General features: G+C 36.0%; 1 protein-coding gene across 1 annotated transcript; it reads left to right on the top strand.

Moving 5' to 3' along the window:
* Positions 1-5079: 5079 nt before the first annotated feature.
* On the top strand, positions 5080-16303 carry LOC128988179 (uncharacterized). The gene is made up of 6 exons (XM_054409421.1): positions 5080-5154; positions 6159-6194; positions 6636-6812; positions 7787-7912; positions 11080-15138; positions 16060-16303. The coding sequence occupies exons 1-6, from the start codon at positions 5107-5109 to the stop codon at positions 16252-16254; spliced, it is 4641 nt and encodes a 1546-aa protein (XP_054265396.1). The 5' UTR covers positions 5080-5106; the 3' UTR covers positions 16255-16303.
* Positions 16304-17778: the final 1475 nt, after the last annotated feature.

Below are 17778 nucleotides of genomic sequence, written 5' to 3'. Positions count from 1 at the left end.
CACGACAGATGTAAGTCAAGATAGGAATATTGCATCTCCTTGGTCTAGAGTAACTGTTTGTGTGCATGGTCACCCTGTGATGTTACTTGAGACTTGAGGCTCACAAGATAACTAGGTACGCCACTGCACGACAGATGTAAGTCAAGATAGGAATATTGCATCTCCTTGGTCTAGAGTAACTGTTTGTGTGCATGGTCACCCTGTGATGTTACTTGAGACTTGAGGCTCACAAGATAACTAGGTACGTCACTGCACGACAGATGTAAGTCAAGATAGGAATTTTGCATCTCCTTGTTCTAGGTAACTGTTTGTGTGCATGGTCACCCTGTGATGTTACTTGAGACTTGAGGCTCACAAGATAACTAGGTACGTCACTGCACGACAGATGTAAGTCAAGATAGGAATATTGCATCTCCTTGGTCTAGAGTAACTGTTTGTGTGCATGGTCACCCTGTGATGTTACTTGAGACTTGAGGCTCACAAGATAACTAGGTACGTCACTGCACGACAGATGTAAGTCAAGATAGGAATATTGCATCTCCTTGGTCTAGAGTAACTGTTTGTGTGCATGGTCACCCTGTGATGTTACTTGAGACTTGAGGCTCACAAGATAACTAGGTACGTCACTGCACGACAGATGTAAGTCAAGATAGGAATATTGCATCTCCTTGGTCTAGAGTAACTGTTTGTGTGCATGGTCACCCTGTGATGTTACTTGAGACTTGAGGCTCACAAGATAACTAGGTACGCCACTGCACGACAGATGTAAGTCAAGATAGGAATATTGCATCTCCTGGGTCTAGGGTAACTGTTTATGTGCATGATCACCCAGTGATGTTAATTGAGACTTGAGGCTCACAAGATAACTAGGTACGCCACTGCACGACAGATGTAAGCCAAGACACGCTATGTCCCCGATTTAACCGAAACATAATTATTTTTTTCGATGACACGCAACCAAAAGTATGAGAAAATTAATTTCGTGATCTGGTGCTGTGTTACCGTGTTGTTGCATGCTTACTTCTATATCACGAAACAATTTCGGGCTACTGAGTATTTTGGAATTTGATCAGCCTAGTGTATTTTGCTGTAATGTGATTTCATTCCTCTTTTCAGAGATTCTCTAAACATGTATCTTTCATTGTATGGGTTCTCCTTTGATGTAAACGTTACTTATACCATATACGTTTGCCTGCAACTTGATAGCACTGCGTGCTATTGATGGATGATGTTTTTTTTTTAATATTTCAAACTCCTTAGATGCCCCAAAACACGATCAAAATAACTTTTTACTTCCAAGAAAAATTAATTTCATGGAAGATCCTTATTTTACATTTATCAAGTGGAAATAGAGCTCCGTTGGTATCACGGTAAGAGCATGGTACCTCTGTCCTGGTGGCTTAAGTAAAATTGTATAGTTCGCTACGTGGCTTATTTGTGCAGTGAACCGATGGTTCCAAGCACACTTCAACCTGTAAATCATCATATCTGAACGAAATTCTATTTCATTATATTTGCGTACTCCTAATGTTATATTATGCAAATTTTTATTTTTTAAGGCGTAAGTTGGAAAAAATTAGATTATTTCATATTCATTTGTTTAAAGAAGCTTCATTGTTTGTAAACAATTTTATTTTATAAGGATACTATTTCTTGTATTAAAACGTTCTCTTTCCTGAATGTACACACTATATTATTTGATTTACATACCGCATAGTTATTTTCATTTACAACCATTCACACCTATTTTGCTAACAACTCTTTTAGTTTTGAACAGCCGCCATTTTAACGCCCGCTTTGAAACGACTTGATAAAACCACTAGTCGTTATACCTCAAAAACTATTTTTATCATTATACCTCTCATTATAACTCAATAATATAAAAGTAAACTAAAACACAAATGTCAAAACACAAATCTTTCACTAAGAACCTTAGGTGAACTGACAAATTCGCAATATTCCCTCACTCCACGGCACAATAGTTGTTTGTGCAACTAGTGAGCAAAGGGAGCAATTGACTCACTCGAGAGAAATACTTACTCACGAGCCGTAGGCGAGTGAGGAATGGTTTCTCGAGTGAGGCAATTGCACTTTTCACTCGAGTTGCACATTATATTTTTCCTACAGTTACAATAAAACAAATAAATTAGTAAAGAAACGTGACATATTTTTACACTTAAGTGAACTTTTAATATGATATTTAATGATCAACACGATCATCAACAGTACAACAGCTGACCAGCTGATTTACAGCCAGTGCTGCCAACGTATTTCGCGCGCATACGACCTTGTCTGCATGTTACGCGCTCACTATTTCGTGCCTTCACGTTGCAAATCTGGATTGAGACAAAGTAATTAGGGTGAGACAATGTTAACAATGAGCGAATTGGCCACTTTGCTTTCTCAAATCAGTTAGAGAACATGTACATTGTTAGGTAACTAGGAAAAATAAATAGCTGAAACAGCTGCGGCAATTATTATTGCCGACTACAAAAACAAAATAACCCATCTTTAATGCAGTATTGTGTTTATTTTCTTATTGTAGGAAATGTATATCAATTTGTTCTTTAGCGGATATTTCCGCCTTTAGCCCAGAAAAAAAATCTCGGGACGGATATATCCGTTTCCCGCTCGGAACGTAAATGGAGATTGTCGGACATATCCATCCACAGCCCAGGTAGGGCTATTGGGGGTGTAATCTCACTTAAACTCGATATTTCTGGAACCTGTATATTTTGAGAAGGTTTAGATACTTGTTAACTCTTAAAGATAAATAAGGATGTCCAAGGCAAAGATGGAATAAATCAAGTTCTTTGAAAGAGTGCTTTATTTCTATGGTGTACACATCTCCTAAAACATTTAGGCCTAAAAGTGTTTTACACTCAATTCTAATAGAATGGTTGCCAAACAGTGGTTAGCGTAGCCTATTACAGGTGTAGCTAACAAATGGTTTGAGATGTATGCTAGGACGCAAGCAGTGTGTAAAAATAGGAGATTATATTGTATGAGTGAGTAATTACACATGGGATGTCCCAAGGAATAGCTTTAGGCCCTATCCTTTTCATAGTGTATGTAAATAGTGTTTGCAAGGGTAACTTCAAAGGTAGATTGTTTTCATTTGCCGACTACAATGCTTTAACATATATTTATCATACTTTTACATACATATATCTGTTATAGAGAAAGATTTAATATGTGGTTTTAAAAAAATAGAATGGTATTGTAAAAACTAACTTCATTAATTTTCTTTGAGGCCAAGCTAATGAAAATAGGCCCTACTTTTGACAAAGTAGTATAGGTGTACTAACTGAAATGCTCAGTTAACAAAATTGTAGTAATAATTCTTCTGTAAAAAATCAGCTCTATAAAGTATCTATGTGTAGGCTATATTTGGACAAGTTGTTTTACATGGAAAGCTCACATTTCGCAGATACAAAAATATTTAATTAGGTCTGAATAATATTTTATTTTCATCAGACTATCCGCAAAACTGGTAAATTTTTCTGTTCGCTAACCTCAAAATTTGTTTAAAAACGCTGCTAATCCCACGATATTATACATTATGTTTGTAAACAGAAATGTAAAGATTGATGACGACTTTGTATAAACTCGAATTATGTGGTCACATTTTGTAACGATTAGAAGGTTATTTCCTAAGTATGATGAAAATAGTTGTTCATCACATGGAGCGAAAGTGTCTTTTTGGTACCTAATCGTAAAAAGAGCCACTTTCGTTCCTAGTGATGAAAACTACTATTTCTCAATGATGTAGTTTCTCTAGATATGTCTAGAAAATCATGTTTGTCTATGGCACAAAAGTAGAATATAATAGCCTATACCATTATTAGTTGGGAGGTGTTTATGTGTCAAATTTAATATGTTTACAGGTTACTCAAAAAGGTTTATTAGATTGAATTTGAAAAAAAGTAAATTCGAGCATTCGTAGCCTTTGTTTCTTAGTTTAAAGGTTTTACCATTAAAACATTTGTACGTTGAGGACGTTCTCAACGTTGAGGTCTACCTTTACGCGATCGTTGCGTAGACTACTATTGATCAATTCAACGTCAAAACTAAGTGCTTATTGCTCTACAAGGCGTCGATATAAAGGTCATGAGCCTTATCAAGTTTGAGATTTTTGCCATTCGATAAGAATATCCAGACAAACAAAGTTTTCCCATCTGAGACCATGTTCTATTTCTTTATAAAAAATGAAACAGTATTATCAACCTTATTTAAGGTATTTTAAAATTAAATTACACACTAACGTGTTATGAGCTAAATGAAATTTTGCATAGCCACTTGCACTGATATATATACAATTACTAGCTGTAACCCGCGGGCTTTGCCTCGTTTAACTTCTTAATTTTCAAGATTATCTCGTTCGCATGGCTCAATCACGTCCTGGTTGAAGTTTGTTCGCTACGGTCACTCACCTTTAGGTTGGAGCTCGTTCGCTGCGCTCACTTGCCTTCAGGTTAGCTCGTTCGCTACGCTAACTCGCCTCCAGGTTGAAGTTCGTTCGCTACGCTCACTCACCTTTTGGTTGCAAATTAGCTGTTGTCATAAATGTAAAAGAAATAATAGTGCTGCACCCTGTTGGCAAATCCTTGTAACTTTAATGCTATTGAACATCATAGAACAGAACCAACTTGTTTAATTGAAACAGCTGTTAAGATTCAATAATTCCATTTCTCATAAGGTTAACATGGGAAACTCCAGAGCCACTGGGGCGGAGCCCGAAAGGATTTTTGAAATAATAATATGCCTATATGTTAATCGGGAATGTGAGCTATCATCATGCCAAATTTCAGCCCAATCCGACCAGTATTTTTCGCGCTCACTTGTCACAAACATACATCCATACATCCATACATCCATACATCCAAACTTTCTCATTTATAATATTAGTAGGATAAAGTATTATATTGTAAGATTTCCGCGAGAGAGTTTGAGAAAGTGATTAGCAGCATCTATCGCAATCAAAGCCGTTCGCAAGGCGCTGCTGATTGCGCACATCAGTAACGAAGTCTAATATGTTTAGACAAGTAATAGACATGTGTTGTACACTATATATACTAGATACCCAGATCCCTCTACCTTGTGACTATGAGGACCTCAATCGTGCTGCTCTCTGCAGCACTAGCCGTGCTCTTGGTAAGTTCCTCACACAATGCAGACCAAAAGTTGAACATTAGATCAAATAATTATTGACTATTATATTTTTATCTTTCACCATGCATTGGAGACTTCCTAGTCAAAGTTGTAGCCACTTAAGAAAAAATTATCATTATTGACTTGAACTACCCAACGGTACACTGATGTAGCTTACCATCCACCATGTTCCATTGAAAATGCCAACTTTTTAACCAAAAATAACTCGTCAACTATGGCATGTTATGTCATTTCAACCAGCACTTTAACAAAAAATTAAGTAAAAATCTGTATCAAACCCAAGGGAAAAATAGCGTTTAGACTATGGAACACTCATTTAACTGTGATATTGTTTGATTCAAAATTGGCTAGAGATGAACCATATAAATTGAATATCTTCTTCATTATCAAATAGTATTCCACTTTCGGTGGTACCTAATTATTGTTTTTTGTTTTGAGTCTCGATTAGCCCCACATTACGAATTGTTAATAATACTATAGAAACAAAACCATTTTACATAGACAGTTTTCAGACATTTGGCTATAGTTCTTAAGACTAACTTAACTATGAGTATTTATTTTAATGCTACCTTGTTTTGTAACCTTTGCTCTTGCAGAAGATATTAATGTACTGGTATAGTTTTTCATGGAATGTGGCATTCACAGAATTTGTATTATTTACAATATTTAACTATTCGATTTTTTGCTCTAAATTTTCTGTTCATTTTAATAATTTGTTAATGGTATCTGTTTTTAAATGAATTACAGCAAAAAATATTTGACACGATGTTGTGAAGTGAAGATTTTTACTGTACATTATAAGATCAATTTATAACACTAAAGTAAATCATTATAGTTTAAAAATACACGATCAATAGTTGCTCAATGTATGTGAAACTGTAAAATTTGCAAACAAAATTTGTTATAGTGACACTGTTGATGAATGTAATGTATATATTGATTAATTCTTATACTTTACATAGCCTAATGCAGTTTTATGTTTGCAGGTAACCCCAAGCAGCTTGGCCAGGCCCTCATCATGCGTAAGTAGCCAATTACTGTGTTGTGTCTAGGAATACAATACGGTGTCATTTATGTAATAGTAGTTTTCATCACTAGGAGTGAAAGTTTTGAGGTTAGCGAACCAAAAATTTTACCATGCGTTTCTGTTCCCTATTTAAAGTAACCTGAAAACGATGATTTTGCTGACGATTTAGAGAACTAAAAACGGCTGCTTCCCGGACAGTAGCCTATGATAAAAAAATAATAACTTTAACTAACCGAGAGGGAGCTGGTATAGAGGTACAGCGCTACGGTTAGTTTTTATGGCTTTTGAAACTGTCTCAATCGATAACCACTACCTGATTTCTGGCCTATAATTTCAACAACTATTCAAATTGCCTACTGATGCAGGTTTAAAAAAATATGTTTTATATTATTTGTTAATTCAAACCACACTAAAGGTATTCTTTCCTGTTTTTCAGTCAATCGCCAAGTCAAAATCTCAAGAGGCCTCTTCTTCCTCGTCCGCCGACGCCAGTTCTAGCGAAGAACAAATAATATCAGGAAACGGATTCTACGAGAAGAAAGCCAAGGAGGATTCTAGCAAAGCTGTGTCCCAAAATGCAGAAAAAAGCTCCGAGTCATTTGTATCACAAAATGTAAGTAATTCAATATTCAATATACTGTAAGAATATGATAAATTTATTCCACTGTTATTTTATGTATGGGTAAATTCTCTTCAATTATTAAGAATAGAAAAACATTGATAATCAACCATACACTTTAACGTTTGAAGATTCAGTTCATTTTTCTGATATACAGAGGGTCCCATGCAGAGGTTTATACGTTTGATTTGATAATACTAGAGTCCAATCATGCGCCAAAAGCTTTGAAACTTTGCACAATTTATAAAGAAGCCTACATAACAATCTTACTCTCTTTTTGATTGACAAAGTGGTCAGAGACAATGAAATATTTCAATTTTAGTATAGTATAAATGTGTTTACTATCGAAAATACTCGCCCGCTATACAAGTAGTTCATCTAATAAAAATGTTTTGAAAATCAAACCTTTTCTGGCATATTGCCCCCTACTAAGAATACCTATTGTTTATAAATAACTTTTATGAACAGTTTGAGTAATTCCCAGCAGATACTTCATATTTAGGGATTAACATGGGAACTTAGAGGTCAACTGCTGCGAGGCTTTTAGCATTTACTAAGCTCATTTTAGGGTTTGCACCATTTTAGAGTGAGATCTTTAAAATTTCAGCAAACAACTTCCAAATCCGTTAATAACCCTAAGAAAAGTTTTGATCACAAAATAACTCCTTCCAAATTAACTATGTATCCTTTAGCAAAAAGTGTTTTTCCTAATATTTCTGTATCAAACCATTCATAATTATTTATACAATTCAGTTCAAATCACTCGATCGTGTTTACTGGTTCTTTCTGAAAAGTGAAACTAAGATACGAATAAGGAAACAATCTACCCAGGAAACATCATATTTAGTCTATCCAAGATATTCACTAAGGAGTCGACCTATACTGCGATATCATGATCCAGGTTGGTAAAATTAAACTAACTTTAGTTAATGGTATACAGTAGCACTATATGGCTTTAATAATTTCAGGACGGTTCGGGCGCATTTGTAAAGGCACAGAAGTCCAAGAAGTCATCCAGCTCTTCAGCCTCTGAAGCATCATCCAGCGAAGAACAAGTAGTCGTAAGAAACGGCGGCTGCGGCTGTGGTTGTAAGGTAAGAACAATGTCATGCGCAATCAAATATCTAATACAAGCAAATAGTCCCCTGTCAAATGTACATATACAGGCTCCCGTGTGCTCCTTAATGAGGCAGGTGTGGGAGTAGTCTTAATCTCTTCGTTTGACCTTGGAGAAATACAATTTCGATGGTGGCACTCTTGAAAATTGTGCGTTTGAACGCCGAATGGTAAAAAACAAAATGGCCACCATAGCAATCTTGTTTTCTTACTTATATCTTATATCAGTAACCGTTAGGGTTACAAAAGAATTGTTGATACCAAAATGTAGCTATTTTAAATCTGCACAAAAAATATGATTACAGTTGTTTTTATGTAGGATCAACCATTATTTCATAAAACATAATTTTATATTTTTCATGAATAAAATTAATCAGGGTGGATGTAATGTCCCAGGACAGTTAAATATTTCAAAAAGTAATAAAGGGTGTTTCAGTAAAGCGTTGTGGACTGTGCAGATTCAGATTCTATGTGCAAAAATAAGTCAAAAATGTTGTATAAATTTGTTTCGATTTCGGCTTAGTTTAGCCGTAATCCGCCATTTTGAATTTTTTGAAAATAACTCATAACTCAATAGCCCTTGAAGATATTTTTATGAAACTTGGTATAAACTTTAAGTCTAAAACTATTAACATTCTCCGAAAAAATCGTTGATTAGGCTCATCGAATTTCAAAATGGCGGCCATTAAAAGTTTTTAAAGTCAAATTCCATGAAAACTAGCAATTAAAACAAAACTTTGAAACACATTATGTAAAGTCATTTTTATTACAAATCGAACGACACTTTATTTGCGAAAATCGGATAATAAATAAAAAAGTTATGTAACTTTTATAATGTTTTTGACACTAGTTTCTATGGAATTTAACTTTGTGGTGTTAAAATGACTGCCATTTTGATAATTAGCATTAATAACAAAAGTTACATAGCTTTTTTATTTATTATCCGATTTTCGCAAATAAAGTGTCATTCGATTTGGAATAAAAAGGACTTAAAATAATGTGTTGCAAAACTTTATTTTAATAGCTGGTTTTCATGGAATTTGACTTTAAACATTTTAAATGGCGGCCATTTTGTTTTTTACCCACAGCGTTCAAACGCACAATTTTCAAGAGTGCCACCATCGAAATTGTATTTCTCAAAGGTCAAACGAAGAGATTTAGGTGGTTTACTTAAGTGCCCATCTTATATTAAGCACATTGGGTTTTCTCTCTCGAGTTCGTTTGGCTCTTCTACCCGTCCGATTTTCATGATCGAGGTCTCAAATTGAAGGTATGCACGCACAGATTTCACATAAAGCATCGGCATATATTTATCTTAAACCATTATTCTTAAATCTTAAGAATAAAGGTGATTTTAAAAAAACAACCCATCCTGCATCCGACAAACGAATAGACTGCAGTGTCGGTGCGTGATCGGAGCCAAAATCGGAGTAGGATCGGAGTATGACGTGACGCGTGTCGGAGAGGTGTAAACAACCACGTTTAAAGTTATGTACCATTCCCCTCTCCGACAGTCGTACCACAGTATGATCGGAGTCGGATCGGAAGGGTGTATGACAAGTGTGTCCCCGCCTTTAGACTACTCCCACACCTGCCTCATCAAGGAGCACACGGGTGTACATTTGACAGTGGACTAAAAAGGGAAGATAATGAGTGCACCAATTCTTATAATACTCCTATATTAGCTTACCAAGCTGTCATTTCAACTTGGCTATACATGTAACAAACACAAATACAGGATTCTTTATGAATACAATAAAAAAAAACGAGTTAGAAATAAAGCGTTACCTCTGACATTGGCGAATGTAAATTTTATAAGAATTCATCACATTGCGACTTTTATACTTCTTTTACATTGCATAAAAAATTATAAGCTTACCTAAAAAAATATTTTGATTTAATTCAAATTCGCAGTGTTTGTAGTAAGGAAATTACATATATTTTTAAATAAAATACTAAATAAATTTAATTGTTTGCCCTTAGTTGTGAATTTGACGTGTTTATTCATAAAAATAAACGATACCGGTGAAAACCCGAAATGAAAATCTAAACTGTATTATGTTAATATTATTATAGTTTACTTTAAAACAGTTACTACCTTATACTTTTCAAATATTGCAAAGTAAAAATATAAAATATATCAAATTATAACTCTAACTATCTTAGAGGACTATCACTATTGAAACCAATATTGGGAATATATCCAAAACCGTAAGGAAATTCATAATGATTTAAGAACACTTCAAAACTCAAAACTTCAACTATCATATTTTCTGCACACTGTGATATAAAGTGTGATTTTTATGTGTTGCGAGGAGAAATGTTTAAATCAAGATCGAGGTAATACCTTGTCTTATGAGTTTAAAATCTTAAAAAGAAATCGTTAAATATATTTATTGTCATATTGCAACAAAAAAACAGTTGTTAATACATGCCTTACGGAGTGAAAGGGTCTCTTGGGAGTAAAAAGCCTTTTTAGTCCCTATGGAGTATAAATGAGTTGTTGTGAACGCAGTTGTGAACTTTTATTGTAAGGATTAAGGAATCGCATAGTAAAAATTATGTATTGATTGATATGCCTATATACAGTGGATTGTAGCTTATTTTTGAATTATTGTCAATACAGTAATTTGAAATATCGATAGTATAGTGTACACTAACCAATCGCAATAGACGAAATGATTGCATCACGTAATAAACAGCAGCTAATTTGCTTTAGGAAAATTGAAAACAAGTTAGATGTCGTTTCGAGAGGGTTAGCTTTACATTTTTTTATTTCTAACTTAGTTTGTTAATTAATGTTGCAATATGAGATCATATTTAGTTATAACACGGTCTAAAAGTGTCTTTTTTCAACCATCGGGATTGTTAAACATGAGCCTTGGTCGGAAAGACTCTCTTAAAGCCACAGTAATGAAATATATATTTTTTTAAATAATTTATTACCCTACAAACATTGTGTATTGATCTATATATTATTGTTAAGTATGGGCTATTAATTAGTAGTCATGTTTAAGGTTGGCCTTAGTCAGTAACAAGATTACAAGATTGCGCCATTCAACCTACACTCATCAGCTTAAAATAATACCTTCGTGTGGTCACCATTTCAGTTAAAAGTATTAAGTAATTAACCTTTAATTTTCAGAAATCTGTCAAGAAAGAACTGACTGAAGCAGAAATAAAAGCTCTATACTGTCAGAAGAAAGAAGAAAGTTTGGAAGCTTATTTCAAGAGGATCGTAGCAAAGAATGAGTACACTTCTACTGTTGACTCATACATAAAGATTCTGAATATTGTCCGTAAAGACTTTTGCACTCTACCTCTATGGTATGATATTAAGCACTTCGACCTTGTCTCAGAATACTACAAAGCCCTATACACCAAGATTGCCACTGAAACTGAAGAAGCATACTACTCAAGAATCATCAAGAAGGAAGCTTGGGAAACTGAAGAGCAGTACGCCAAGAGGATCATCCTTGTTCGTGACTGCTACCCCACTCTATCTTTGTGGACTGAACAAAAGTACTTTGAGAAATACACCAAATCTGTGTACGCTACTTGTTTCAAGAAGTGGGCCAAGGAAACCGATGAGGAGTATGTAAAACGTATCTTTGCCAGAGACTCGTTCTTTGACAAGTCCGATGAGATCTGGGCCAAGAGGATCTTCCTTATCCAAGAGGCAACTTGCACAAGCTCTATCTGGTACCAAGAAAAGTACTTCGACTACATCAAGAAGTTCTACTCAGTCTACTACAAGCAAGTAGAAAAAGAAACCAACGAGGCATGGCTAACTAGAGTGCTCAAGCCCCTGCAAGGAGAAACTGTTGAACAGACCATCAAGAGGATCAGCCTGATCAAGAAGAGCACCGAAAGTTTCGGATACTGGAAGTTTGACTTCTTCAAGAAGGTACAGGCCTCCAAATGCTTCCAGGCTGAATACCTGTCTCAGATCCAGAAAGCATTCTTTGAATTGACCGAGAGTGATATTAAGACCATCTACGTTCAGAAGAAGGACGAAAGCTTGGATTCATACTTTAAGAGGATCGTTTCCAAGACCGATTACACATCTACCACTGAGGCCTACATCAAAACCCTGAACATTGTCCGTAAAGACTTTTGCAATCTCCCTCTTTGGTATGACATCAAATACTTTGACCTTGTCTCAGAATACTACAAAACCCTGTACACCAAGATTGCCACTGAAACTGAAGAAGCATACTACTCAAGAATCATCAAGAAGGAAGCTTGGGAAACTGAAGAGCAGTACGCCAAGAGGATCATCCTTGTTCGTGACTGCTACCCCACTCTATCTTTGTGGACTGAACAAAAGTACTTTGAGAAATACACCAAATCTGTGTACGCTACTTGTTTCAAGAAGTGGGCCAAGGAAACCGATGAGGAGTATGTAAAACGTATCTTTGCCAGAGACTCGTTCTTTGACAAGTCCGATGAGATCTGGGCCAAGAGGATCTTCCTTATCCAAGAGGCAACTTGCACAAGCTCTATCTGGTACCAAGAAAAGTACTTCGACTACATCAAGAAGTTCTACTCAGTCTACTACAAGCAAGTAGAAAAAGAAACCAACGAGGCATGGCTAACTAGAGTGCTCAAGCCCCTGCAAGGAGAAACTGTTGAACAGACCATCAAGAGGATCAGCCTGATCAAGAAGAGCACAGAAAGTTTCGGATACTGGAAGTTTGACTTCTTCAAGAAGGTACAGGCCTCCAAATGCTTCCAGGCTGAATACCTGTCTCAGATCCAGAAAGCATTCTTTGAATTGACCGAGAGTGATATTAAGACCATCTACGTTCAGAAGAAGGACGAAAGCTTGGATTCATACTTTAAGAGGATCGTTTCCAAGACCGATTACACATCTACCACTGAGGCCTACATCAAAACCTTAAACATTGTCCGTAAAGACTTTTGCAATCTCCCTCTTTGGTATGACATCAAATACTTTGACCTTGTCTCAGAATACTACAAAACCCTGTACACCAAGATTGCCACTGAAACTGAAGAAGCATACTACTCAAGAATCATCAAGAAGGAAGCTTGGGAAACTGAAGAGCAGTACGCCAAGAGGATCATCCTTGTTCGTGACTGCTACCCCACTCTATCTTTGTGGACTGAACAAAAGTACTTTGAGAAATACACCAAATCTGTGTACGCTACTTGTTTCAAGAAGTGGGCCAAGGAAACCGATGAGGAGTATGTAAAACGTATCTTTGCCAGAGACTCGTTCTTTGACAAGTCCGATGAGATCTGGGCCAAGAGGATCTTCCTTATCCAAGAGGCAACTTGCACAAGCTCTATCTGGTACCAAGAAAAGTACTTCGACTACATCAAGAAGTTCTACTCAGTCTACTACAAGCAGGTAGAAAAAGAAACCAACGAGGCATGGCTAACTAGAGTGCTCAAGCCCCTGCAAGGAGAAACTGTTGAACAGACCATCAAGAGGATCAGCCTGATCAAGAAGAGCACCGAAAGTTTCGGATACTGGAAGTTTGACTTCTTCAAGAAGGTACAGGCCTCCAAATGCTTCCAGGCTGAATACCTGTCTCAGATCCAGAAAGCATTCTTTGAATTGACCGAGAGTGATATTAAGACCATCTACGTTCAGAAGAAGGACGAAAGCTTGGATTCATATTTTAAGAGGATCGTTTCCAAGACCGATTACACATCTACCACTGAGGCCTACATCAAAACCTTAAACATTGTCCGTAAAGACTTTTGCAATCTCCCTCTTTGGTATGACATCAAATACTTTGACCTTGTCTCAGAATACTACAAAACCCTGTACACCAAGATTGCCACTGAAACTGAAGAAGCATACTACTCAAGAATCATCAAGAAGGAAGCTTGGGAAACTGAAGAGCAGTACGCCAAGAGGATCATCCTTGTTCGTGACTGCTACCCCACTCTATCTTTGTGGACTGAACAAAAGTACTTTGAGAAATACACCAAATCTGTGTACGCTACTTGTTTCAAGAAGTGGGCCAAGGAAACCGATGAGGAGTATGTAAAACGAATCTTTGCCAGAGACTCGTTCTTTGACAAGTCCGATGAGATCTGGGCCAAGAGGATCTTCCTTATCCAAGAGGCAACTTGCACAAGCTCTATCTGGTACCAAGAAAAGTACTTCGACTACATCAAGAAGTTCTACTCAGTCTACTACAAGCAGGTAGAAAAAGAAACCAACGAGGCATGGCTAACTAGAGTGCTCAAGCCCCTGCAAGGAGAAACTGTTGAACAGACCATCAAGAGGATCAGCCTGATCAAGAAGAGCACCGAAAGTTTCGGATACTGGAAGTTTGACTTCTTCAAGAAGGTACAGGCCTCCAAATGCTTCCAGGCTGAATACCTGTCTCAGATCCAGAAAGCATTCTTTGAATTGACCGAGAGTGATATTAAGACCATCTACGTTCAGAAGAAGGACGAAAGCTTGGATTCATACTTTAAGAGGATCGTTTCCAAGACCGATTACACATCTACCACTGAGGCCTACATCAAAACCTTAAACATTGTCCGTAAAGACTTTTGCAATCTCCCTCTTTGGTATGACATCAAATACTTTGACCTTGTCTCAGAATACTACAAAACCCTGTACACCAAGATTGCCACTGAAACTGAAGAAGCATACTACTCAAGAATCATCAAGAAGGAAGCTTGGGAAACTGAAGAGCAGTACGCCAAGAGGATCATCCTTGTTCGTGACTGCTACCCCACTCTATCTTTGTGGACTGAACAAAAGTACTTTGAGAAATACACTAAATCTGTGTACGCTACTTGCTTCAAGAAGTGGGCCAAGGAAACCGATGAGGAGTATGTAAAACGAATCTTTGCTAGAGACTCATTCTTTGACAAGTCTGATGAGATCTGGGCTAAGAGGATCTTCCTTATCCAAAAGGCAACTTGCTCAAGCTCTATCTGGTATGAGGAGAAATACTTCCAATATCTTCAGAACTTTTATTCCTTATTCTACAAAAAATTAGAGAAGGAGTCCAGTGATGCTTGGTTGATCAGGGTTCTTAAACCTTTTGAAGGAGAGAGTTTTGAACAAGCTATCAGAAGAATCCATCTAATCAAGAAGGTCACCGAGAACTGTGGTTGCTGGAAGGCTGAAGTTTTCAAGTTAATCAGAGATTCCAAATGCTTCCAGTCTGAATACCTGTGCAAGATCGAAAAAGAATTCTTTGCTTCTCCAGTAAGTAAAAGACATTCAAAAAAATTATTTTAATCTTATATTTGTTACCTATTTAACAAATGTAAGAAGTGTAAAATAACTCAATCATATTCGTTAAAGGAAGTACTTTCTTCCAAATTTACTACAATTTTCTCCTTTGGAATCATTATGTAATGTTATATATTTTACTTTTTTGAAAATAATTAGAAATTACTTAGATAAGACTATATTATTCGCGGAGGAGGGGGGGGGTTGCATCAAAGGGTCCCCGATGTGGGCAATATAGAGACTTTTTAGGGTTCGTCCAAATGGTTAGTGTCGCTGTCTGAAATTGTTAAATGTTTCGGGTTTGCTTAAATAAAATGCTAGAGCTTTTCTTTTAACTGAATGACAATTTCCTTCTTGGTTGTACGTTGTACAAAGAATTTTTTAAATAATTTAATACAAAAATAAGTAAATCTTTCCATAATAATTATCTTGATTCAGAGTTTTCCTATTACTTTTACTTACTTCTGTAATTCACTAAAATAAAAATTTTTCCATAGAGAATTTATGTACTTAAACACCTAACAGACATGTTTAACTTTTTTATAATTTGCATATCTCCATTTATAAATATTACTTTACTTTTTTGGAGCAAGACCCTGTGTGGAATGTATGTAAATTAGTAATAATATTGAACATCCTATGTGTGAGTTCCATATTTAAAAATAAAATTTATATTTCAACTCAGAAGGCTCAGTCACCACTTGGTTGACTATTAATACATCTACATAAAAGTTTAGTGTATCCTCAACTAATGTACATTTATGCGAGTTCATATACAGTAGGTATAAGATAACACTGCAACTACTAATTCACTTGTCAACACTGGAAAATTATGTAATAATAAGTCCGCTAGTTATTGTCTTATAATAATTCAAATTACTCTCTACATTTTAGGTAATCTACAAGTCAGAAAAATCCAAGAAGACATCTGAGTCCTCCTCCTCATCATCATCATCAAGTGAAGAACAGTTGAAGGCTAACTGCGCCACTGGAGAGTTTGAGAAGAAGTCAGCATCTTCCCAGTCTGCTGCCAGCTCTGCCTCAGATTCTGAAGAAAATGAGTCTCTCTTGCTTGTTCGCAGAGGCTGATAACATTCACTCTTTTGTATTGAAATAAAAAATATAAATATTGTACCTATTTAATGTATTATCAACAGCCACGTACCTTTTCAGAAATAACATCCCAAATTTACTCTTGAAACGCTTTATGAATACACAATTTTTTCATAAAAGGTTGACATTTTAAAATCATTTCTTTGACGAATATTTATGTATTGGATATGAAAATTGATTTCTTCTAAAAATTGTTATAGGGCAGTATGCTGATTTGTTGAAAGAGATTGTGTATAGAGATATGCTAGAATGTTTTTGCATAAAGCTTATGGGAAGATTTAGTTTATCAGCTATGTTCTTGTCTTAGGATAGTGATGCAAAAGTAGGTTTACACCTCTAGTTTGTTGGTAATTAATTCTCTTCACACATTTATGTTAACATGACTACCTATACCTTTAAGCAAATCTTAGCTAGTTTTTAATTACCATCAGTATTTTTTATCTAGTCGACAAATTACAAAAGGTTAATAGTTCATTGTGACAATTTTTATCAAAAACTCTAAATAAAGTATATCATTTGTAAAAGAACAACTCATTTCAAATTGGCTATTTGGATACTGTTAAAGTTACAGACTTTTGTTAACATAGGCCTTATTCTCGTCAGGTCCTATTGAATGATCAATAATAAAACCTTCAGTTAGTTTTACACTTTTGATTCAAAAGATAGTCTAGTTGTCTTAGAAGCAGATTAGCAAGCAAAGTTTCCTCAACTTGAATCACTGTCTGATGAAAACTGGCGATTTTTGCTGCTGACCTCTTCGTGCTGACCTAAAAGCTCTTCTGCGAGCTAAAAGCTCCTCATGCATTGTGGTGATGTGAACCTGATAATATTTATTATTTGATTTGTTTGTAAATATTGTATTTGTTCTTAACTAAAACATGGTTGTAATTTTGAATGAATAAAAGCCATACTTTTGGTTTACTAAGCCTTTCTTACAACATGCATATTTTCTACAGTCTGAGAGGCAGATACAGCCCTCACACACACACACACCCACATACAGTACACACAATGGGTCATGCGCAATGGGCAATGGGGTATAGGACCCTGCTGGCGACGTTTGTGGAAGGGACATTAATCCCTCAGAGTCCTTCGCCTGCCTCATGACCTATGGATTTAAACACTTTTATTCTTATGCAACAGTCAACTTAAAATATAATTCAATAGGGGTCAATAATAGTCCTTACAGAAAACCTAATATTTAGCAGAAGGCGATTTGTGGGAGCATACATTTTCCTCGTAGACTTACTAAACATCAAAAAGGGGTAGGAACCCACTAGAATCAATAATCAAAGTGAATAAAGTAAAGAACACTTATATTGGTGTCAGGGTGCGTTCAGAAAGAAAGCTGGTTACAAGTAACTTACTTCAGCACTCTTTTTTTTCTACACCAGTGGCATTTCACAAGAGAAGTTACGAGAGATTAAATGTTTAGTGGATGTGCCGGGGATTCAACCCGTCCCAAGTGATGAAGAGTTATTTTTGATTGAAAATGTAGAA

The sequence above is a fragment of the Macrosteles quadrilineatus genome, unplaced genomic scaffold, assembly GCF_028750875.1.
Source record: "Macrosteles quadrilineatus isolate MER2022 unplaced genomic scaffold, UCM_ALF_1.0 Scaffold_1__1_contigs__length_201487025, whole genome shotgun sequence".
Classification (NCBI taxonomy): domain Eukaryota; kingdom Metazoa; phylum Arthropoda; class Insecta; order Hemiptera; family Cicadellidae; genus Macrosteles; species Macrosteles quadrilineatus.
The sequence above is the reverse complement of the archived record's forward strand: the minus strand, read 5'-3'. Positions and strand labels throughout refer to the sequence as shown.